Source organism: Chanodichthys erythropterus, chromosome 17, assembly GCF_024489055.1.
Source record: "Chanodichthys erythropterus isolate Z2021 chromosome 17, ASM2448905v1, whole genome shotgun sequence".
In the NCBI taxonomy this organism is placed as follows: domain Eukaryota; kingdom Metazoa; phylum Chordata; class Actinopteri; order Cypriniformes; family Xenocyprididae; genus Chanodichthys; species Chanodichthys erythropterus.
The window spans coordinates 8,144,525-8,170,620 of NC_090237.1; the positions used below are offsets into that span (position 1 = coordinate 8,144,525).

The 26,096-nt window shown below is 36.1% G+C and overlaps 2 protein-coding genes across 6 annotated transcripts in view; one reads left to right on the forward strand and one right to left on the reverse strand.

The window, feature by feature from the left end:
- Positions 1-459: 459 nt before the first annotated feature.
- Positions 460-18,620, reverse strand: tmem160 (transmembrane protein 160). 5 transcript variants are annotated; one of them, XM_067364838.1, is made up of 6 exons: positions 18,544-18,620; positions 10,196-10,300; positions 6,430-6,582; positions 6,073-6,097; positions 2,242-2,334; positions 460-2,140 (listed from the first exon to the last, which is right to left on the reverse strand). In XM_067364838.1, exons 2-6 carry the CDS (start codon positions 10,229-10,231, stop codon positions 1,839-1,841), a joined length of 609 nt encoding a protein of 202 aa, XP_067220939.1. In that variant the 5' UTR covers positions 10,232-10,300; positions 18,544-18,620; the 3' UTR covers positions 460-1,838. The 5 variants fall into 5 exon arrangements, with proteins under 5 accessions (XP_067220939.1, XP_067220940.1, XP_067220938.1 ...); XM_067364839.1 differs by lacking the exon at positions 18,544-18,620 and adding an exon at positions 16,762-16,808; XM_067364837.1 differs by lacking the exon at positions 18,544-18,620 and adding an exon at positions 14,287-14,883.
- Positions 17,122-26,096, forward strand: part of egln2 (egl-9 family hypoxia-inducible factor 2) — a 29,969-nt gene continuing 20,994 nt past the window's right edge. Inside the window, exons 1-2 of the mRNA XM_067364835.1 lie at positions 17,122-17,345; positions 17,971-19,263. Of these exons, the coding sequence (XP_067220936.1) occupies positions 18,205-19,263 (1,059 nt within the window). The 5' untranslated portion in view covers positions 17,122-17,345; positions 17,971-18,204. The remainder of the gene's footprint in view (positions 17,346-17,970; positions 19,264-26,096) is intronic.

A 26,096-nucleotide genomic window follows, 5' to 3' on the forward strand; every position in this document is an offset into this window, starting at 1 on the left:
TAGACTGAACATGTAATACGCACTTATGATAGCATGTGCATGACGTCACGGTTTTGACAAATTCATGTTTTTGTAGTTTACACAGATTGTTACAACAGTATCGTTTTAAAAAACTTGCACTTTGAAACACATTTTTAAAAGTTTTTTTATCCCAGGCCACCAAAATGCTGTTGTCATGTATAAATGAACAGCCAAAATGGTATTGTGTAAACAGCCCCTAAAACTAATAAAAAAATTAGAAAGGTTGTTTTGGCAACTGAAATAAGTTTAAATAGCAAAATCATTAAAACTGATGATTAAAGCTCAAAATTTAAAAACAAAAAAATAAAAATGACAAAAGCACAGTGGAATTACTAAAACTTTTACTAAAATTAAAGACAAAATTTAAAAAAATGTATATAAAAAACTCATTCAAAATTCTATAATAATATATAAATAATACTAAAATAACACTCTCCCATAGACTTCTTATGTAAACACATTACTGTGTAAATGCAATACAGTACTTTTTATTTAACTTGTTCTGAACCTAAATCACTCCTTCACTGATTGTTTATCCAAAATAACAGACAGGAAAAATTAGCAAGTGACAACAATTTAATCTGTAATAGCACATTTTGTATGACATTGTTGAATAACTCCTTCTTGAAGGTAAGATTTGTGTATTTGCTTAGTATGAACATGGAAAAAAAGACATTTAGAGTTGACTGATTCTAAGTGTGCAACGTGCGCCTGTTAAATGTACAGTAAACAAACACACTCCACTAGAGTGAATGACTGTATGAGGACGTGCGCTTCTCACACACACACATGCCTGACACGACATCTCGCCTCATCAGATTATCTACACACCACAAATAGGAACTGGCAGGATTGCATGCTTTCAATAAAAAAAAAAGCTACTAATATCTATACTTTGGATTCATGCATAATAAAAGAGAAGTTGTGCTTTCATCTCTGCTGAGAGAAAGCCATGAGCTGGAAGATGAAGTCTAGAAGTTCTTATCAAATCTGCAAGATGTGATTTTATTGAATAAGACTAGAGCAGGAAATCTGAAGGGAATTGTGAGAGACGTGAGGCTGAATGAGGCCAAAACAATGGAAAAATGCTGCATGATGAAAACTACTATGTAGAAACAGCTCTAATATTATAAAAGCTATAACACTTTACAGTAAGGTTCAATTTGTTAACATTATTTAACGTAAACAAAACTTTCACAGCATTTATTAACCTTGATTAATGTTCATTTCTACATATACAAATACATTAGTCATAATTACAGATATATTTTTACATGTATAATTTAAATATGTAAGAAATTCTAATTGTTATACATTATAAATTAAATATACAACAAACTAATGTAACATCACAAATGAATCTTAAATTACTAAATGCTTTATAGTTATGTTACTGAATGCATTAACTTATGTTAAAACAAAAATCAAACCTTACTGTAAAAGTGTTACCAAAAATATATATATTTCTAAACCATGTCACTATATAAAATAGTGAACATTTATAACAGATGCTCAGTAAGTGCCAGTTAAGAAATTAACTTTCATTTTTAATGTTCCAGCACTCATATCCCACAACCAACAAAAAATTACAAATATGAATTTATGTCGCTGACCCTTTGTAAGCAGTGGGACAGCTCATGTTCAGGAGAATAAGAAACAAAAAAAACTCACTCAACCCAATAAATCAAGCGCTAAAGTACTGCACAATAATATTGGTAGAAGCCACAACTTCACACCGACCTGAAACCAGTTCTCTTAAAGCAGTTTATGAATACAGATCTCTGGCTCAGGGTCAGAGTAAACGGCCAAGTCTCCTCTCACTTGTCTTGGCCTTTTTCTTCAGCGCCCCGTCTCTCGCGTCGGGCTCTGCACTCGCCGCACTCCCTGCCTTCATCGCCCCCGTGCTCTTCCTCATCCTCGTCGTGAATGATCTCCACCTCCAGGCGGCCGATGTAGAGCGATACGGCGCACAGCCAGAAGAGGGCAGCGCTGGACACTACAGCCGTGTGGAGCAGTACAGCCGGCAGAGAGAGGAGCATGATCCTCCTCAGAGTCAGAAGACTGCCCACGTACGACGCTCCACCGAACGACACGCACACTCCGCCCAGGATGAAGAACGCTGGGGGAGAAAAGGAAGAAACCTTTCAGAACAGGAACAGAATTTAGGTCCGAGTCAGACAGATACTCAGGGAAAGGACTGAGTAGAAAAAGATATAGTACCATATCCAGCCTCTCGGCCCACGTCACTCTGTACAAACGCAATAACGCCGATCCCTGTTGCCAGGAGACCATTCCGGAACCAGGACAAAAATCCTGCAAAAAAATTAAGAAAAATTGATGTTACCTGTTTATCTGCTTAGATGCCTGAAAGGATTATTTCACTTTCAAATAAACTTTTCCTGATAATTTACTCACCCCCATTCTTTCTCTCTTCAGTCGAAAAGAAATTAAGGTTTTTGAGGAAAACATTCCAGGATTATAATGGACTTCAATGGACTCCAAGCGGTTGAAGGTCAAAATGACAGTTTCAGTGCAGCTTCAAAGGGCTTTAAATGATAGCAGACGAGGAATAATATGTCTTACGCTTTCCCTATTCAACTTACGGAACGAACGCATCGCCGTTTCTGTTTTTTCCGCAAGTAGAATAGGGAAGGTGTAGGACATACGGCATAAGCTTTTTGAAGAATACGGAAAACGGAAGCACGTGCAAGGCGATAATTTGTGTTTATAAAGCATATACAGTTGTATTTTTTCCGAAAATGACAGATCGCTTTGCTAGATAAGACCCTTATTCCTCATCTGGTATTGTTTAAACCCCTTTGAAGCTGCACTGAAACTGTAATTTTGACCTTCAACCGTTTGGAGTCCATTGAAGTCCACTATAAGGAGAATAATCCTGGAATGTTTTCATCAAAAACCTTCATTTCTTTTCGACTGAAGAAAGAAAGACATGAACATCTTGTATGGCATGGGGGTGAGTAAATTATCAGGAAAAATTCATTTGAAAGTGAACTAATCCTTGAATATCCAAATTAGGCAACAGAACATTCATTCTACGCTAGTATAGAGTGAAATAAGTTCTGGAAGTAAAACTCCCATTCACTTTTTTTTTTTTTTTTTTTTCATTTTTAATGATAACTTATAAATGTTTAAAGACAGATCTACTGTGAGCTATGAGGCTGTTAATCCATGGTATAAGCTTTTGTTGAAACCATCATCCTGCATTATTTCAACATTTTTACATTTTAATAATCGCATTTAACTGCGAAATTCCTGGAGAAAAACTACATTACCCATGATTCTGCAGAGAAATCTCCACTAATTAGAGAATAGAGTACCTCAGAGATGACATGTTTTTGTAGGCAAAACCCGGAAGCGAGTTAGCATTTTAGGACTTCCGGTTCCCGAAGTCTATGGGTTTTGTGAATGGGTTTTTGCTAAATCGCCTGAAATAAGGTCTGTGGTTAACAAAGCCTCTAAATACTTTCACGTTTTGATCTATGACATAAAACACACCAGTTATAACCCACTTGTGATTTTTTACTGTGACTTAAAATCGGCGGTTGCTAACAAATTGCTAAAAGGGACTACTTCCTTTGGCGGGGACTTTAGACGTCATCATGACAAACGGGACATTTGGACAGCATTTCTCATGAAAAAGTGGATAAGTATTCATACACAGCACAGATCATAATCAGAGAGCATGTTTTTAAATAGAGTTGTTTTCTAAATAAAGTTTGAGGAAGCTTGGTGGTGACGACGTTGATCCACGACCATGGTCCGTTTATAGCCTACTGTTAGCCTTTTATATCTGACCACTTTATTTAGGCTTCAAAATCTATAAATGTGTTAACTTGTAAAGATTATCTTGATAGACAAAACGTGTAAGTGTCATAACCCTTTGTTAAACACAGCTTATTTTTTGCAATTTTTCCAAAAGTCTATGGGAAAATGAATAGGCTTTCAGTCGAGGGAACCCGTGCGCCGCTAACTTCCGGGTTGGCCTACAAAAACGCGTCATCCCTGAGGTACTCTATAGTGTGCAACAGCTGGGATCTGGAAGTAAATCTCCATTAATATTCTCCAAAGGGAAATTTATTTTTAACGATAACTTCTATACGTTTAAAGGCAGACCTACTGTGAGGTATGAGGTTGTTAATCTATGGTTTTGCTGCTGTTGAAGCCGTCAGCCCGCATTATTTCAACTTATTTATAAAGTCGTTGTTTAACAGCAGAATTTGTAGTGAAAAAAACTCAGCTACCCATGATTATGTGCAGAAAATTCCACCAATCAGAGTCGAGACGCTAAAAGAACTCTTTAGCTCTGCCCACTCCCATGAAGCACTGCAAATTAAGTCATCGAGTCTTCCTATGCTCTTAAAATATATAAATCTTTGCATAAATAAACCTAAAATATAAATAAATAAATAAATAAATTATATATATATATATATATATATATATATATATGAGAAATTATGTTATATTGTTTATATATATATATATATATATAAACAATATAACAATTGATTTCTCAAACTTTTTTAATTTGATTATGCTGTTCACAGTGCTTCAAATAAAAGTCTGTAATGTTATGACCTTGTAGGGAAAGTAAGGAAGATTTTTTTTTAATCCCTATGGGGAAAATAAATAGGAAAAACACTTCCAGAACCAAGGTCTCTTAAAAAACTGGTCAGGCACTGTTCCACTTTATTACAGTAACACAAATTTTGGTTGTTAAAGGAATAATTCATCCAAAAAAACGAACATTCTTGCATCATCTACTCATCAAGTCATTCCAAACCTTAATTTTCCATTCAACACAAAATAAAAAGAAAACATGAATAATGTGCTTGTCGCTCTTTTCCATTAAATGAATTGACATCTCAAGCTTCGAAAATAAAAAAATTAGGGATGCACCGATGTATCGGCCGCCGATATTTATCAGCCGATTTTTGCTCAATTTACAACCATCGGCATATCGGCTGTAGCAGGAAAAAGGATATAAATATAACAAACCGAAGACTTGAACACCCGTCAAAATAAGAGTCCCACCTTAGTAAAGGAGATAGAGCAGATCACATACATATTTAAACTTACAAAAAATATTAAAATGTATACAAAAACAAATTAGAAGATTAATCACAAAGTCTGTTACAATAAGGAATGATTAATATGTATTTAATTTTTACAGTGAAGAATATGCAATGCTATTTTACATTTGTTTACTTTACTTCTGTACCTGAAAACTATTAAACCTACCTAAAAGCACTGTTTATTTCATATGCATCTTTGTTCTGTTGTATTTATGTAGGCCTGCTGAATGTTAATGGATCCAATCCACATTCATTAAAAATTATTTGATGATGCAGCAATAAACCTGCTAGTATATTTTAATGCAGGTGTTTTTTAAAATTTAAATGAAATACTATCCATTTCAAATAAGAGAGGAAGTGACAAATATAGGTATCAGCCAATAATTGTTTGTTAATATCGGTCCCAAAAAAATAATATCGGTGCATCCCAAAAAAATACCATAAAATTATAATAATATTATGTGCAGTTTGTTCAAAGTCTTCTGAAGTCATGAAGTCATGCTTTGTGTGAGAAAAAGACCAAATTTAACATGTTTTTCATTAATAATCTTTTGCTCCATTGGGCTGTTGATCACTGAATCAGTGAATTGAACATCATGACTGAGTAATTCAGTCTGGATTTATGTAATGGATCGAGCAATTAATTAAAAAGACCTGACTCTAAATAATGATTTGTTCACAAAAAGCACACAAAATGACCTTTCATATTTTCAATATGTCCTTCACAAAAAGCTATCAGGTGACTTCAGAAGGATAAAGTATAATATATAGACTTCATTCGATCTTTTTGTTATTCTGGAGCTTAGAAGTCCCAAGTATACTAACAGTAGAGATCAACTATATTAATAGTAGCCAAAATATAGTCCCACAGAAGAGAAACAGTCATAGTTTGTAAAAAACATTAGGGTGAGTAAATAAGCCTGTCAAGAAGCCTAATTTGAGTTTCTGATCTCACCTGTTTCATGAGACTTCCGCAGCATCTAGAAAATAAAGTAATAGTTAATAAACAGATCATTTTGGTATATTATTGACGTCATGTAACATTATAACATGGTAATGCCATTTTTTTTACCATGTTAAATAACACGATTTCGTACGAGTACCATCGTAGAACCATATTCTTTGGATTAGCATGTGGTGCATGAATTAATTAACATCATGGTATACTACTAAGTGTACCATACTGCCACCAGTACTTTTCGTTAGTGTAATATATCAAATGAAACAGCTTGTAAATGTAAACAACGTCTAGAGTAACACGTTGCATGTAAAGTGAGAGCATCAGAAAGAGGGAGTGAGTGTTTGTGTTTACCAGCGCATCGGCTTTATCTAGTTCAGTGATGTAGTGTTGCTCCACTGCTCGTGATCTGTTCAGCGGGTTCTTCTCCGCCGCCCGTCGCGCGCTCCCTCGGTGAAGCGCGCGCGCTGGAGTCCTCACATACTGCAGCACCGACCGCCGCGCGACCTGAGAGAACGGACACACAAGCCGAGACAACCGCCTGCACGTTAACCAACTTATGGAAGCCATTGTTTACGATGGAGGAAAAACCCAAAACACGACCTTTACCCGACCTCTGAACTTTGACACTGCTGGTGAGCGTGCGTAAAGACGCAGCCTTGTGCTCGCAAGAGCGCGCATGGATTTCAGTGGCGCCATCTATCATTACTTCCTTATGTGATGCCCTGATACTTTGTTACATCTCTTTGTTACGCAGTACTTGTATTAAAATGTATAATTGTAAGGATTTAAGGGTTTTTAGAGACAGCGATAGTCGAGTGATTCTGTAATTGGAGATACATTTTGCATTTAAAAAAGTTAAGGAAAAAAAATGTTCACCAGAAATTCGTATTGGAAACATTATATTTTAATAATTCAGTGCCTGACAAACACAAGTTAGCTACTTATTTTTTTACTACTAATGAGAAAAAAGAACAACAGAATAACTCTTGGTGTAAGAACTTTTTAGATTAAAAAAATTTCTCAAAGTTAAACTGTAGCATAATACAGCTAATACAAATCGCATATAACTTGACTGAAAATCATTTTTAAAAAGTCCCATTGGAATGCTTGTGTCTTTCCTGGTATGGCTACCAGTCTTACAATATCGTTAAAAGATTTATGTCTGTGCTGAAATCAAGAAAACATTTCTGCTAATCGTTTTAATTCCACTATCATTATTCAACGTCTTCTGAACATCTATCCGTTAACATATTCCTACAAGAAAGTTTTAATGTAATAGTATTAAAGAGTTAGTTCACCCAAAAATGAAAGTTATGTAATTTATTACTCACCCTCATGCCGTTCAACACCCGTAAGACCTTCATTCATCTTCGGAACACAAATTAAGATATTTTTGATGAAATCCGATGGCTCAGTGATTGCCAGCAATGTCATCGAACCTCTCAAGATCCAGAAAAGTACTCAAAACACATTTAAAACAGTTCATGTGACTAAAGTGGTTCAACCTTATTATAAAGCGACGAGAATATTTTTTGTGCGCCAAAAAAAAAAACCCTTTTCAACAATATCTAGTGATGGTCAATTTCAAAACACTGCTTTAAAGCTTTACGAATCTTTTGTTTTGAATCAGGGATTCGGATTGCTTATCAAACTGCTGAAATCAAGTGTCTTTGGCGCTCCGAACAACTGATTCAAAACAAAAGATTCGTAAAGCTTCGAAGCAGTGTTTTGAAATTGACCATCATATTGTTGAAAAGTCATTATTTAGGCAAGGCAAGGCAATTTTATTTGTATAGCACATCAATGGTAATTCAAAGTGCTTTACATAAAGAGGAATAATACAAATGGAACATAAGGAATAGAAATAACAGTACATTTTACTATCTGGTATCTGGATGGAAGAGCTAGGAAGTCTTAGTGAGTTTTTTGTTGTTGTTGTTGTCCGTCAGAGTGGATCTAAATGGATCTTCCTCACACGACAGGACTGCTACCTGTTAAGGCAATTTAAACTGAGTCAATCAAACAGTTTCAATCTCCCCTTTTGCCAAGACACCTCAAACTGCGCCACACAGCCCCAATCCCCCTTCTGGAGATATCTATGCAACACAGTTCAAATTTCCCCTTTGGAAATTTCCCTCTTTGGAAAGTGTCCCGACTGTAATCCAGAGATATCTTAACCATGCACCACAGCTCAAATTTCCCCATGGTTTATCCCCTTATCCAAATTTACCAAATTTTAACCTAATCACAAATGCTTTCTTCCTAATTCTCCCAGCTCTTTCAACCAGACAGCAATATTTAAAATGCATTAAAAGTCAGAAATAACAAGATGATACATAAAAGACATAAAATACATTAAAAATGAAGTAATAACAGGAAAAGGAATTAATAGTATAAAAAGATAATACGTATAAAATAAAATGCAAACAGTTCGGACATAGCACAGGGCTCAATCAGCAAATGCATAGATAAAAAGATGTTTTCCACATCTGATCTCTTCTGGAAGCTGGTTCCAGCTGCGTAACAGCTAAAAGCAGACTCTCCTTGCTTTGAGTGAACCCTTGGTATTTCTAAATGACTTGATCCTGATGATCTGAGTGATCTGTTTATATTCTACGAGCATACCAGCAATGTATTTCGTTTTTTTTTTTTTTTTTTGGCGCACAAAAAGTATTCCCATCGCTTTATAACATTAAGGTTGAACCACTTTAGTCACATGAACTGTTTTAAATATGTTTTGATTACTTTTCTGGATCTTGAGAGGTTCGGTGACATTGCTGGCAATCACTGAGCCTTCGGATTTCATCAAAAATATCTTAATTTGTGTTCCGAAGATGAACAAAGGTCTTACGCGTGTAGAACGACATGAGGGTGAGTAATAAATTACATAATTTTTGGGTGAACTAACCCTTTAAACTGTGGTATAATGGCTTGCAAGGGGAAAAAAACACATAATTACAGACATTTTCCAACAGCAAGAACAGAGACATGCAGTGCAGGATGAGTCCTGCTTTACTGACGCAGGACTCATCCCACTTTTACGGTCTGATTTCCATAGGTGTACTGATATGAAGTTGCATAATATTTATCATGTGTATAAAAATCCCAGCAAGTGTTATGTCCTTTAGAGTGAGTAGCTCAACCTAAAGCATCATGCAGTCTGAATGTTTATCTAGACCTGGTGTTGTTAATTAATACTGCCCTCTTGTGGATATTAGATGCCAAGGACACCCAAATATGATCCTTGTGCGAGGGACCCCCACCCTAAAATTAAAAATATATATATACTAAATATTTAAATAATACGTCTAGGAAAATATGTTATTTCTATTAAGTTACATTATTATGTTTCTTTTTTCTACTGAACTAGTAATGTACTGTTAGATGTATTATTTATTTACTTATTGTAATCTAATTGTATTATTATGTTTGTTTTAATGTAATTTTTTACTTTAATATATAATCTTATTTAATATATAATCTTATTTATTTATTTTACTTACAGTAGTGGCCAAAAGTGATGTTTGTTTTTAATGACCCTATAAGTTTAATTAAACCATCAAAATATTAAGATAGTATTTATATTTTTAAAAATATTTGAAATATGAGGGAAGAACAAAATACTAAACTTGGTTAAGGTGTTTATCTGTCAACATTATTCGGCAAAAACAGGCAAACAACAGCTGCAGGCTTTGTTTACTATGCCAAAAAAAAAAAAAATGCATAGAAAACCAAAAAGCTCATAGGAAAAAGCATCCATTGACTACATCATAATCAGTTATTAATATTTAATTGGTTTTATCTTGCTTTTGCATTTCTTTGCATGACAGCCTGGCCAAAATTTGCACAATTTGGCATGTTTCATTGCGTTATCACTAATAAAACAAAATTGACTCCAAGCACAACTATGCAATATGCTTACAAATCTTTAATAATGTTTGAATAAAGGGGGCAGATGTCAATTTTCCTAGGCCAGACATCACTTTTGCCCACTATTGTATTTTACAACTAATATAATTTTTGCACTTTAAACTTTCACATTATCAAGCACTTTCATGTGCTAAAAGATGAAATAACTACATATTAATAAGATTATTTATACTATATTCTAATTTACAGTTGATGTGTACGTGCATCCGGCACTCTTCAGCATGGCGCTTGCTGAGGAACTTCAGTCCAGCTGCAAGAGAGCCATGACCTTGGCACTGGTTCTGTTATCCTGCTAAAAACAGCATGAAGATAAGGGTCAGATATCAGACACACAATTAATGATATTAATGTCCTTCATATCTGTTTGCTTCACCATGACCATTAGCATGAACAAACTTGAAAACAGATATTTTGCATAATACACCAAATCTTAAGCAATAAAGAGACAGTTATCCTATAACCATTGGATAGAAAGCAGTTAACTTAAAGTTTACTACTTAAAATGTCTGAAAATGCCCATATGTGTTGTTTGGTTTGTTTAGAAATATGACATTTTAGCTACTGTTATATTTACACTAGGAAGTTTTGGAAATTCGGCCCAGTTTTTATTTATACTTTGAATTGTTTGTAGTGCACGTATGTTGTGTACATGGATTTGGATAATGTGTTTTTTATTGCTTCCAGACTCTGTTCTGTGTATTTAGTGTTTTACTTTTGACCAATATGACTAATAACATAATGAAATTTGATAAAAAAGGGTTGTTCTTGGAGTTGAGCGATGATGACCTGCGTTGTATTGCCGGGAAATTCAGTGACTCGACTAGATTACATTACTATCAGGCCTATGTGGATGGAGAAGAATGAGTCATCTAGTTACTTTAGAAGGGCATGAGAAAGTGTGTGTGTGTGTGTGTGTGTGTGTGTGTGTGTGTGTGTGTGTGTGTGTGTGTGTGTGTGTGTGTGTGTGTGTGTGTGTGTGTGTGTGTGTGTTTGCTGAGGGTTTGTGTGGGAGTTGTTTTAGTAAAAGCCTACAAATGGCTGCTTTTCAGACTTGGTGAACAGTTGAGCTTCTGAATCTGCAGTTAAGAATAAAATAAATAATTTTACACACTTTTGTTTGATGCTAATATAAAATAAAAACACTCTGCTGTGTATATTTATTTATTTAATGTATAATAATTATAATTATTATTATTAAATATTTTTATTTTTATTTTATAGTCTTATACATCAAGATTGAAAGTCTGGAGACATAAACATCATATTAAAAATAAGAAAAATAAATGATGAGTGCATGATAAAAAGTTTCCAAAAAAACAAAAAAAAAACAAACGTTAATGTGACCTCAGCCTCAGACATCACACCCACAGACATACGTCCTCCGGAGGTCACATTTAAAGGCTACATACGTCATCAAGGATGTCTTATTTAAGAAAAGTAACTGAATTGACTGTTATTCCTAATGAGATGTAAAATACAGTAATTTACTTCTTAATTTGCAATCTAACTGATCTACTTTTCTTAAATGGGACCGCTTTGATGACGTATGCAGCCTTCAAATGTGACCTCCGGAGGACGCAGCTCATGAATGGGAGAAAGCGCAATGCACAATATGGCGGAATAAGTCCCACTTTCTAAATAAAAGAGTCAATCGCCAATTGGTAAAGTCATTGTGTCAGTGCAGCCACCTTAAAAAGCTCATGAGCATTGGCTGGATTGAACTTGGATTGAACTTTATTGTCCAGTCTGTTTTCACAGAGAGGAAATTTTTCTTTGACACTGTAACATACATTCACTACTTAGAAATCACATCACACATCAACAACACAATTCTATAATTAAACACTGTAAGAAAGAAAAATTAAAAATATCAACAGCCATTCTATCATTTCAATTAAAATACTGTACGATTCAAGATAATCACTGCCAATGGAAAAAAAGATCTTTTAAAGACATTTTTTCTAGCCAAGGGAATTTTTAGTCTACGTCCAGATGGGAGCAATTCAAAAGCAGAGTGAAGAGGATGTGTGTTATCTTTAAAAATCGCAATTGCCATTTTACCCATGAAATGATCGAACAAGCACTGAAGTGGCTGTTGTTTTTGTCCAGTAATCTTATTTGCTTGATTAATTATTTGTGAGAGTTTGTTCTTTTGTTTTAATGTTAGATTGCCGTACCATGAAACAATATTATATGTGAGAATACTCTCTATCATTGATCGATATAACATGGTTAGGGTCTGCTGACCGATATTAAAGCTTCTCAGTTTCCTGAGGAGACCCAAGCGTTGTCGTGCTTTTTTATGAATGTACTCCACATTACTTTCAAAATTAAGTTTCTCATCTATAATTGTACCCAAATATTTAAAATTCGAGACCTGCTCTACAGTTTTTTCCTTTATAACAACTGGTTTATATTCGGATACGGTATCTACTCTTCTCAACTGATTTCTCAAACATAGCTCCTTTGTCTTTTCAATATTAAGATATAAAAAACTACTCTCAAACCAACAAATAATACTGTCAATATACTCAAAATATGAGGTGCAGTTCATTTCTTTCTGACATGAAACCAATGCCATATCATCGGCATATTTTATAAGGGTAAGGTTATCGTCATTGCACTTCAGTTCATTTATGTATACGGAAAAAAGTATTGGAGACAGTACACATCCCTGCGGTACCCCAGTATCTAAAACCAAGCAATCCGACATAACATTATTGACACAAACTCGCTGAGGGCGACCTTTTAAAAACTCCTTAATCCATAAAATCATCCAACTACTAGCACCTGACTCATAGAGGCGCTTTAAAAGAAGATGAGGTTGGACAGTATTGAAAGCGGATGAGAAATCCATGAAGAGTATTCGAACATAGGAATTTGAATTATCTAGATGATTTTGAACCTTATTTAAAAGAGTAAGAGAGGCATCCACAGTGCTCCTATTTGCCCGATAGGCAAATTGCATGGGGTCTATGCATGTCTCGATTTGGGATAACAATTCCTTACATACTATGCGCTCCATACATTTACACAGAATAGATGTGAGTACGATTGGGGCGAAAGTCTTTGAGAGATTTAGCATTAGGTATTTTCGGCACCGGGATGACAATGGAATTCTTCCAGGCTAATGGTACAAAACCATTGTTCAGGAAGATTTGAAATAACCTTGTCCACACATGTCCAAGTTGTGCTGCACATTCTTTCAGGACTTTCCCCTTCAGGCCATCTGGGCCAGATGCCTTATACGGTTTAACTTTACGAAGCACTGTGACAACCTCCCTCTCCTGTATAATCATAGGCTGTGATTGAGTCATGGTCATCATTAATTCATTACTAACAGACAAATCATCATCATTAAAATCATTATCAAATCGTGAATAAAAAATATTAAGATTATTTGCAAAACAATGAGGGTCTTCATGTTTTTGAACTCTTTTCTTTTGTCTACCCATCATTGTATTTAAACCCTTCCATGCATCTCTTACATTCCCCGTTTTTTAATTTCTCTTCAACATTCTCTTTATATTCATTCTGTGCATCTTTTATCTTACGTTTTACTGCTTTGTTTAACTCTTTTACTTTCTGCTGATCATTCTGCAAGAAGGCAATTTTCTTCATGTTTAGGTAATGTTTCAGATCTTTGTTAATCCACGGCTTATTATTTGGATAGACTCTAATGTTCTTTGTTTGAACCACTGAATTTACACAGAAATTAACATAACAGGTTATTGTATCATTCAACAATTCATGATTACTACAACAGTCATCATCGTTAAAAAATAAGTCCCATTCAGTGCACTCAAAACAGCCTCTTAGCTTTTCTATTTCGTCCCTGGACCACGTTTGAACCTGCTGAACGGCAGGCTTGATCCTCTTTAAAAGCTGCCTGTATTTTGGTAACAGATGAATAACGTTGTGATCCGAACGTCCCAGAGGTGGATATAGCTTTGGCACATATGCACCTTCCACATTACCAAAGCATTTGTCCAGAGTCTTAACCAGTCTTGTCGGACAGGTTACATATTGCTCAAGATTTGGCAACAGCGTAGATACATTGCATTTATTAAAATCTCCAAGCAAGAAGACTGGGTCATCGGCAGAATTGCAAAGCGCTCTGTTGTAACTAGCAGCTATGCATTCAGCAGCAAGTGCAAAGTTTGGTCCTGGCACATAGACTAAGATAACTGTTATTTGTCCGAATTCGCGAGGCAAGTAGTATGGCCTCAAAGACACAGTCAATAGTTCATAGTGAGCAGAGCAATGTGTTTCACGTACCGTAATATTATTCGCCCACCTGCTACTAACAAACATACACAGTCCTCCTCCGATTGTTTTAGTTGACTTGGCACTGTCGCGGTCCAGACGGATTAATGAGTATCCTTCCAAGTATATGTTGTCGATCGCCTCCGTCAGCCATGTCTCCGTAATGCAGATCAGGTTAGCTCTTTTAAAATCTCTGTTGTATTTCACCAATGCTGTAAGTTCAAGCATTTTATTTTGAAGCGAGCGAGCATTAGTTAAAGTTATTGTAGGAAGAGGAAACCGACTGCCGCGAGATTTAAGTCTGTTTCGGATTCCGCCTCTAGAGCCCCTCCGTTTTGTTTTCTTCTTTCTGTTTGTTGTGTGGATGGAACAAACTATTTCGGAAGGTTCATGAAAGAACTTTGGTGGGGTTCTAACATTGTGTCGGAATCTCAACAGATCTTCGCGGCTGTAAAACATTGTCCTCATTAATCCATTGTTCCTTAGATTTCCCAAATCCACTCCATCTTCCAACGCAGACACACAGTCTATAGCGCATTTTAGAATCCAGAACACAACGATTATCTTAAAAAGCATATTGCTTTTAAAACGTGGACTGTTTGAACAGTTTAAAACAAACAAACAAGCAAGCAAACACACGAGCACACCAGTGTCTGGGGTCAGCACTTGTGCATGCGCCCCCAACCCCTTATGTCTGCTAAATGAGACGACATGATGCTGATGCAGCCTGTTTTTGACCTGATTTAGAAAGTCAATTTATGAAACAGTTGTCAGTATGAATTGGTGATTTCAAATATGAAATTTAATCGTAAACACAGCTTTGGAGAATTTGGTGTTTTTCCATTCAAAGGGGGAACTGACTGAAATAGCTGCCTGGGAGGCATTTCAAAGATGGCCGCTGAGTGAAGACTTCGGGTGCGTCTCAATCAGCTCCCTAGCTTGTGAATCAGTATACCGTGTAGCCTACATGAATTCAGGGGCTGGTAAGGACACTTAGGACACTGGCTCACCACACATTGGGACACTGATGACTCTATCCCCCTATATACTGCACTATGTGCCATTCACCATGAAGAAAATAGTAAATGTGTGAACAAGTGACCGATTTTAGCCACAGCTTCAGCGTCTATTTATAATTTAGGAGGTGAGACGCTTTAAATTCTAGAGAGCATCTGATTGGACAGAAAATGATGAGAAGCTGAAGTGCAGCGTGATTTCATCAAAATCGTTGATCCGCCATATTGGCGGATTGTACGTTTCGAACGCTTATGTCTTCTAAATACGAATTTTGTCATTGCTTTGGAGCACACAAGCTTATAGATAACAGTAAGGCTAACATATTAGTACTAAAAGCCAAAAAGCTTCAATTTTGATTTAAAGGTGAAATATGTAATATTTTCTGGCCGCTAGAGGTCGCCGGTCATGAGTATGAGGTAACGCAGCTCTGTTTATCATATTAGATACATTCGAGTGTGTTGAAAATTATGTTATAACATTACTTTGTGTGTTCACTCGGCGGCTGCTGTGAGAAACTGTTACACACTGCAGTAAGATAGATCGATTTTACAATATCATATTAAATGCTGGATGGCTTGTGTTGATAAATGGCATGCAATTAATTTTTAAAACATATTGTATGATGGAGAAAATCTGATTATGCTATGTTAGCTACTTGACAAAATAGTGTTTTTCTCTGAGGCATGGTAAAGCATGGTACTCACAAAAAAATCAAGAAAATTTGATTTAAACAATAAGACTAAATGTGTTGAGCTATATAACAATAGTTAGTTTTCTGCCTATAAATGTATCAAAACAATTGTTCCCTTGTCTATTAAAACATGTAAATATTAAAGCGCCTTTGGTGTTTTCATGGTTTCTACAAAATAAAACCGGAAACCGAGGGTAACGCGGGTATGACGCAATTGACAGGCGACTCCTCACACGTCCCGGAGCCTTGGTTAAAATTGCAATTTTCTCACGATTTACAAATAGTTGGAAACATTTGGGATATTCTAAGTACTCAACTGAACAAAATATATAACACTATAACATATAAATACTATAATATTTTTGAACCATACTATAGTAAATTGTAGTATACTTTATATAGTATTTACAACACTTTGTTAATGAATGCTACAGCATACTTAAGTATTAACTACAGTGAACTGATCAACTGTAATAAATATTGTAGTATACTTTAGTTTTTACTACAGTAAACTGTAGTGTATATTGTGGTATAATATACCCTATAGTTGTAGAAAACTTAGTCATTTGTTTATATTACTATAGTTGTTATATTATCACAGGAAATAGAATTAACACAACAAATTAAGTTCTTTACTATAGTATGGTTCAAAAACACAATAGTATTTACTATAAATTACTATAGTATTTTTTTTTTCATCTGGACTAGTGATTTTTAGATATTTTACTGTAACATATTGCACCTTTAATGGTGACTTTTAAAAAAAATAAAAGACGTACCTGAAAAAACACCCATGATCATAATTTAAACAGAAATTGTTATAACGTATAGCTATCCTCTAGTCTAGCCTATAGAACTAATTATTTCATTCTTATGTCCATATTTTGTGTGACACACTTATGAGCCACTGTTGTTATTGTGGCGCTCAGGGTCACGTGATGCGAATGTGCGCACGTGTAAGTGACAGAACCGCTCATGGAGAGAGAGAAGGGGAGGGAGGGGCGCGCTATCATACCCGGAAACGAGTTTACTAATCCTACTATGGCGAAAACTCGGTTCGTGAATATTAATTAGGGCACCTGATTGGATGCTTCAAGAGCATCGTAAATTAATATTAATGAGCCAAGTCTTGGCCATAGTAGATTGTGTAATTTCATTACCCGCACAGTGTTATATCAGATACGAAGCGTACTTACTCTTTGTTCAGCAATGATTGTATGGGCAGAAATTACAATAATGTCTGTGAAAACGTTGTTTTGATTATTTGTATCATCTAAAATGAGAGTATTGAATATGGACGAGAAAGCACCGGAAATTCATTACAATCGCGGCTGGTCTTTTATAGTGACTTTATCATAGAGAGGTAAGTAGTCTAAAATACGCTAGTTTTTTGTTTTCTTTTCAGTCTTTGTGTTTTCATGGTTTAACTTTATGAACAGACCAGTTTACCATCATGCGTGGTGTTATACAAATATCTTACATATTTAAAGCATAGCCTATGTATTAAACTAATAAAGTGAATGCACGACTTAATAATTTTTTCACTTACAGATGAAATATTGTTTTTATTACTTAATTTATTGAGTAGATTGTGTCCTGTTTGCATCGAAATTAACTTAATTATATACATTTTATTAAAAATAGGCTTTTTAAAATATTTTAATATACTTATTTGAATATTTGTCATTTGTAGTATTATATACACCTCATTATTTAATTGATCCCTTTATTGTAGGTAAGTTTATGAAGAATGTGTGGACTTTGTTCTGCATTCTTTCACCTTCAACCAAAACTTATTTATTATTATTATTATTATTACTGGTGAATTTTATTCATTGATTCATTACACTATACATTTAATTTTTGCATATGACATATGGTTGAAATAAAATGATAGAGAGTGACTGATTTACAATAGGCCTATGTGTCAGTTTTAACGCGTCTATGAATGTTTAAGTGATTTAACCATTGTTACTCTCTGTCTTCAGACTCTCCTAAACCCTTAATCTGGAAATAAACAGCCATGGAAAATAGTTAATGCTTAATTCTGTATTAAACAACTAATAAACCGAAGAAAAGCGCCGTATTTATGTTGCACTGTGGAAGTTTACTGTCGAGCTTCGTGATAATAGCGCCGCTAGGCAGGCATGAGCAGAGCCGATTCTGCAGAAAATGAGGATTGGACGTGAGCTACGTGCGCATCCAGGAGTAGACGACATGACATGGAGAGACTGGAAAACACGGACCTTATAAATGCACGCGGACGCGAGAGTGTCTGTTCACCGCAAGAGAGAGTCACCAGTGGCTGTTGTGAGTCTCACATGGTGAGTACAATGGGTCTGAACGCGACCACGGCGGAGGAGCTGCTGGCTGGACATGCGTCTAGATCTGGATCCGGGACCACGCTTTTGAAGGAGTTGAAAAGCGGGTTGCCTTTGTATAATGGTGGGGGAGAAGCGGTGTCCCCTTCACCTACAGCCGAAGGAAGTTATCATGATGTCCCTAAGCAGATGCAAAGCGGGTGTTTACATCCAAATGGATTGGTGGAGACTCATGCTCACGTTGAGAGGACTTCAAAAAGACTTTGTGGAGACGTGCGATTAAGACAACTCCAGCACCAGAGGAAAAAAGATGAGGAAAACAGAGACTGTGGAATGGGTTCCGGATCTGGTGGTTCTTCGGAAATGCCCCATGGACTGGACGCTCCTTCACTTGAATGCAAAAGGAGGAGGCTTGAAGTGGGTCCTAAAACAGACTCTAGTAAAAGCACACAGGCTGTCGCTCCCCTTGCAGCCAATCACCAACACAAGAACTGCAGCGTTCCCAACTCCATGTCGAGCCTCAGTTGGGTCCATCACAATGGGCACAAAGCTGCAATGAACCATGCGGCCCCCGGGCAGGACGAGGTGCTGTCGGCGCCGCCTGCGGTGGCCACCAGTGCAGGATGGTCTCCAGAGCACATGGCTCAGCAGTACATAGTTCCCTGTATGAAGTTCTATGGCATTTGCGTCAAAGATGTCTTTCTGGGTGATCGATTGGGCGGTAGGGTTCTGGAGGAAGTGGAGACCCTAAATCGCAGCGGGAAGTTCAAAGGCGGCCAGTTGGTCATCCAGAAGAGCATCCCCTCTAAGAACATCCGTGGAGACCAGATAGCCTGGGTCGAAGGCAACGAGCCGGGCTGCGAGAACATCGGAGGCCTCATGGCTCACATCGATGAGGCCATCATGCGCAGTGCGGCCAATGGACAGCTGGGGGATTATGTCATCAATGGCCGCACAAAGGTGAGTGGCAAATTTGGGCAAAATTCTGTTTGCATCTACTCATCATCATCTGCTCATTTCTTTCTTCACTGGTTCCATGAAGAACTTTTAACATCTATGAAACTGTTCCATTGCACTAAAGATTCTTTGTAGTGGAAAAGGGATATTCAGATTATTGAAATATTCTTCACACTAAGAAAACGTGGTTCTTTTAAGAACTTTTGAAGAACCTCAAAATGGTTCTTCTATTGCATCGCTATCTAAACTCCTTTTTGGAACCTTTATTTTTAAAAGTGTTCTGTGGAACATAAAAGAAGATATAGATATTCTGAGAAAAACAATGGAAGTCAGTGGTAACCAAAACTAATTGGTTACCAACATTCTTCAAAATATATCTTCAGCAGAATAAAGAAATCCTTGCAGATTTGGTAAATGATGGCAGAATTTTCATTTTTAGGTCTTTTTGTTTGGTAACCAGTGAATGTTTCTCATGGGTAGGTTTATTTTTTGAACGTCAGTATCTGTACAGACACAAACCTTAAAGTCTTGGCTGCAAAAAACTATTTAACATTTCAATCAGTATTATTGCACATTAAAATAAAATTGTTTATTTACAAAATATATGGGGTAATTTGTCATAAAGCAGGCTTCTCAGTAACATGTGACAACTTGCTTCGACCTCACATACACTTTTAAAAATATCTGAAAACATCTAAAAATGTTCTTGCACGATGTGTTTTGTTTTGTTTTCACAGGTTTACCCAACATCTGTAGCAAATTTAAGATGATTTTTGACTCAACTGCTTAACTATATTTTTGGCCCGCTCTAATTTGCTAAATGCAACTACAAGGCATACAAATATTAAAAAACATATGATAAACATTAACATCATCGTGTTATGTAAAAATGGTTTGATCTGACTTCATTTAATTTGACTTGATTCAAAAAGGGATAGTTCACCCAAAAATGCAAATTCTGTCATCACTTACTCACCCTCAAGTTGTTCCAAACCTGTTTGAGTTTCTTTCTTCTGCTGAGCACAAAAGAAGATATTTTAAAGGATGTTGGTATCCAAACAGCTGACAGTAGCCATTGACTTCCATAGTAGGAAAAAAATAATAATATGGAAGTCAGTGGCTACTGTCAGCTGTTTGATTACTACCATCCTTTAAGGTATCTTCTTTTGTGTTCAACAGAAAAACAACATGAAGGTGAGTAAATGATGACAAAATGTTCATTTTTGGGTGAACTAACCCTTTAAGATTCTATCATGAACTTAAAACCCTGCTGTAAAATCCAGCTAAAACCAGCCTAAGCTGGTCAGGCTGGTTTTAGCTGGTCTCCCAGCCTGGTCATAGCTGGTTTTAGAGGGATTTTGGTAAGCTAGGAGACTGGGAGACCAACTAAAACCAGCTGAACAGCAGCTAACCCAGGCTGGGAGACCAGCTAAAACCAGCTACTTCCAGTTTAAACCAGCTAAGTACAGACGACCATTTTAGGCTGGTTTTAGCTGGATTTTTCAGCAGGGAAATGAAATTTTGCCGACAAAAATCAGCCATTTCAATAGAAATCCATGCAATGTGAAATTTTCCCCTCACAGATTTTCACTAATTCGCCGCATTGACCAACAGAACACTGCTTGGTTTGACAGCGACTTCTGTGGGAACAGTTCATCGTGCATCACTATTGACAATGAGCCTTTTTTGCTGGATGAAATTTCATTGAAATTCCGCTAATGTGACCACACCTTCAAATCTAGCCAACATCTTAGTGTGACAACTTTCCCCAGTCTCCCCTTTTTTAATGTGTTAGTATCAGTAGATGCTAGTTCAGCCATTTCTTCAAGGTCAAAACTGGCAAGCACTGTCACCAGCAATGCAAAGCTGCATCAGGAAGTTGTGATTGGGTGAACCTTTCTCAACTAGTAGCCTGAGAAATGCGGTCTTATCAGACCACAGATCAGTGCTTCTGTGGCTTTGAAGACTCTTCTGTCAATCTCTATCTCCAGCCCATATGCAAACAACATATTCTTACTGATTTACTTTATTTTCAAGTTGAAATCTGAGTGTCTTTCTGATATTACAAGCATGTAAGAAATGATTGCATTGCTCAGTTAGCGCGTGATCGAACATTGCGCGCAGAGTGCCGCATCAGTCCTGTGTGTCAGTGTGTCAGACCGAAACTGCCCCTATGACGCAGATTTGGTTATTTGAGCTTGCCAGGTCAAACCAGTGTCCAATGGTATGTGATCTTCAAGCTGTGTCATTTTCCACACTAAGAAAACATGTACACTACCATTTTAGAAATAAGTCTCTTATCAACAAGGCTGCATTTATTGGATCAAAAATACAGTACAAACAGTAATTTTGTGAAATATTATTACAATTTAAAAGAACTGTTGTGAAATGTAATTTATTCCTGTGATTAATTGAATTTTTCAGCATCATTACTCCAGTCTTCAGTGTCACATGATCCTTCAGAAATCATTTTAATATGCTGATTTGCTTCATATTTTTGTGGAAAATGTGATACACTACCATTCAAAAGTACAAAGTCCACAGTTCAAAATCCACAGTTTCCACATTATTATCATCAGTGTTGAAAACAAGGTTTTAATATTTATAAGAACTATTTTTAATAATTGAACTCTAATAATATCTGATAACATTTAAGCAGCAAATCAGCATATTAGAATGATTTCTGAAGGATCATGTGACTCTGAAGACTGGAGTAATGATGCTGAAAATTCAGCTTTGTCATCACAGGAATAGGTTACATTTTAAAATATATTCAAATAAAAACCGGTATTTTAAATTGTAATATTTCACAGCGTTGCTGTTTTTACTGTATTCAGCATTGGTGTGCAGAAGAGAAATATATTTAAAAGTTATTATTATTCTAAACTTTTGACCAGTAGTGTATATTCTCCATTCTAGCTTTTTCAAATAATTTAGCTTACATTCTTAAAACTAAAGGTTCCAAAAGGGATTTTTCAAAGCGATGACATATAAGAACCATTTTAGGTTCCCTAAAGAACCTTCAGTTCTTAAAGTTCTTTTTTTCTTACTATGAACATCAATTTAAAAATCTAAAGAAAGAACCTTTTGTGCAATGGAAAGGTTCTATGGATGTTAAAGGTTCTTTATGGAACCGTAACTTTATTTTTAAGTCTTGTATGTAGCTTATTAAGTCTGTATATATGAATGCATCCCCTTATAGCTGCTTGTGAATGCATAGCCAGACTACACCTCAGGACCACGTGGACATTCTTACTGTAATCACAGCCTGTCCGTTGCTGTTGTTGTTAGAAACCTGATCCATTCTGTGAATCTCAGGACAGTGTCAGCGTGTTCACTGCAGCTCTTTCATTAAAGTGATTGAGTGAGGAGAGGCTTCTGTTCAGTGGGTCAGATCAGTCAGGCTGCAGTCACTGTCCTCACGCCACCCTTAATCAGCAGGGAATATTCTTGAATCGGCGGTGAGGGGAACACTGCATTAGTCTTGAGCATTTTCCTCAAATTGCGGCTTTTCAGGCTTTGTACATTGTCATATAGGAAACTCCAGTGAAAGATTGTTGTTTGCGTGTGTAAAATGATCAGAGGTTTGAGAAGCCAATGTTGATGTGCGACTTTGCACATGAACGTTTACGCCCGAAGGAAAAATCTCATAGCTCAGCCCTTGGAATGGGAACGCGAGCACTGCGGCATTCACATAATTTTGGCCAGTGGGTGATGAAAACGTCTTGCACGAACGTTTGAGGCTTGATATTTAGTAATGCTGCAACTTTTGATAATAGATTATCTGTTGTTTATTTGTTCAAATAGAGAAACCAGATTTTTCCAGAATTTTGATCAAAAGCATGTTATGCATCTGTCCTTCAAACAATGTTTCAATGTGCAATTTTGTGAAACATGCATTGACAGAAACATCTAAGCAAAGTTTGAGGTCTGATTGAGGTTTCAGTTGATTAATCTGTCCATCTGTTCAATTAGATAAAATAAAGTTAGATAAAAAGGTGAAAAAAGATACACTACCTTTTAAAAGTTTTGGTTCAGTAAGATATTTTTTTTTTTGAAAGAAGTCTTTTATGCTCACCAAGGCTGCCTTTATTTGACTAAATGTAGTGCTAAAACAGTAACAGTAGTGTGAAATATTATTACAGTGATGTCAAATTTATTTATTAATTTATTCCTGTGATGTCAAAGATGAATTTTCAGCCTCATTACTCCACTCTTCAGTGTCACATGATCCTTCAGAAATCATTTTAATATGCTGATTTGACGCTCAAGAAACATTTCGGCAACACTTTATTTTAAGCTGACATAGTTACACATTACTACATGTACTTACTATAGTAATAACAGTAAATTATGCATAATTACAAGTAACTAAACCTAAAACAAACCCTAACTCTATAGTAAGTACATGTAGTTAATTCATATTTCTCTTTACTCAAATACTATGTAACTACGCCACCTTAAAATAAAGCATAACATACATTTCTTATTATTATCAATGCAAACAGTTGTGCTGCTTTATATTTTTGTGGTAATTGTGATACTTTTCATGAATTGAAAGTTCCAAAAACAGCATTTATTTAAAATAGAAATCGTTTATAACATTATCAATGTCTTTACTGTCACTTCTGATCATATTATTGTGTTTTTGCTAAATAAAAAATATTAATTTCTTGAAAAAAATAAATCTTACTGACCCCAAACCTATGAACTAATTTTCAGCATTTTGTTCAAAAGCATGTTATTCCACATATTGTCCAATGACAATACTAAAGGATATAAAACAAAATATATTAATATGTAGTGTAAATCTTGTGAAAGTAATGTTTAAAATATAAACATTCCAATATAAACCCCAAGTACAGACCTGATTAATCAATGAGCGTGTTTCATTAAAGTCTTTTTTTTTTATGCACATCTTATGCACATAGCATTTTGGCCAAAACCACAAATAAGGTCTTGCTTCTAGCAGCTAATTGTGTGTCTACGTTTGTTTAGTTTTTGACACCAAAAACAGATAAAATATGCATATAAACACAGATTACTTGCATTGTGGTGTGTTTATTATGAGCAGATGGTTATCAGTCTTTGAATGCACTCAGTACTGACATTCATTGTCTACTGTTTTCATTATCATTATTAATTAGTTGTTGCAACCTTAATATTTACGTAATTTTTGAGTGAGAGCACTATTAGGATTATAGAAATACGTTGAACTGGTTACAGCAAGGTTATGTAATGTACATTTAAAGTGATTAAGCAGGTTCAAAAAAGCATATCTATTGCATTAGAATGGCTCTCGTCTCTTTTCCTCTGCGGACACGCAACGTTTTCTCTCCAGTGTGCTGATCGTCCTTAATCAACCCTTCCATTAGTTATTTTTCCTCTCCGTCTCCTCTCCCGAGCCTTATCACACCCTTTACTTTTCAGTTGGCCAAAATATTTCTTGCTGTTGCCCTGGAAACAAGACACATAGCACGTTATACTGCAAGAGAGTGATTGTGGGTGCCCATGCCCAGCTTTGTTTCTCTCTAAACCAGTGCTTTCAGAGAAAGACCTTGGTTTCATTCTCGTATGCATGGAAACCATTTGATCTCGGTACAACGTGGCAGAGGTTGCATAGGGGAAAAGGATAAAAAGGAGGGAACAGCGTGTTCCAGTGTTTAGCTGCACCAGCCACATGGCATCTGCAGCAGACCTCATATGCCACTCCCAGAGAGAGTAACGTGCTCGTACCAGCCAAAGAAAATCTTACCAGCACAGAGTATTGCGTCTTTTGCGTTACTTTATTTGCATGCATCCACTTTATAGGTATTGACATGAGGTCAGTGTCAGACATTAATTGGAGCTTTAGGCAAACATGCCACAGCGAGTGAAAAACTGGTTGAGAAATGTAAAATGTATGCTAATATGCATTAAATCATGCTTAACTAATGCACGTATGACTCACGAAGAACTAAAGCATTCATTAATGATTACTGCATCAGCAACTAATAAAGAGTCTATCAGTTTAATAGATTAAGTAATAAATGAATTGCTATTTGTTAATTCCTTAACAACATATAGTATTAACTAATAGTGTAAATTAACTCTTTCACCATGTGTTTTTTTTTTTTTTTTTTAAATAGTTTCCAGCTACACCAACATTTTTGATAATTTTCCAAAAAATTTAATGGTCCCCAGAATATTTTGTTGTATGAATATCTGAACATGCATATAACAAGGTTTGTGTTCAGGGAAGAAGGAGGCGGGAACCGGCGAACATTCAACAAACTTTAATTCCAAAAAGAAACAAAACGAAAGTAAAGCAGCAGCCCCTCACAAATGACTGCCACATATAAACATGATAAAACACAACATAAAGTCTGGGCCTGGTCCTCTCTCTGTCGCCATTTCTCCTTTTATCCTTCTGGAGCTCCTCCATGGGACTCGAGACCGGTGTGGCACGCAGGTGATGCTCATTAACACTCGAGCCACCGTGTTCCATTCCCACGGCTCTTGGCCTTGTTCTGCTTGCCACAATGCAATATACAGTCCCTCCAGAAAAACGCGGAATTTTTTTTGTGATTGTTGCGGGCTAAAATGCTTGATTTTGCGGCACGTTTTCTTAAAAAATGCGATGGAAAATGCGGGATATTTTTGCAATTTTATGCGATGAAATTGCGGGAACTTGCAAAAACTGCGGTTTGATGAAAAACAGAAAAAAATAAAAGGTGATTCCCCCAACATCCTGTTCTCACTAGGCTACTACTTTAATGTAAAGAATAATTTCCTATTACTAGGATTACTATGATAAGCAAGCATACTAAATCACAGAATATTTAAGTTCTCATTCT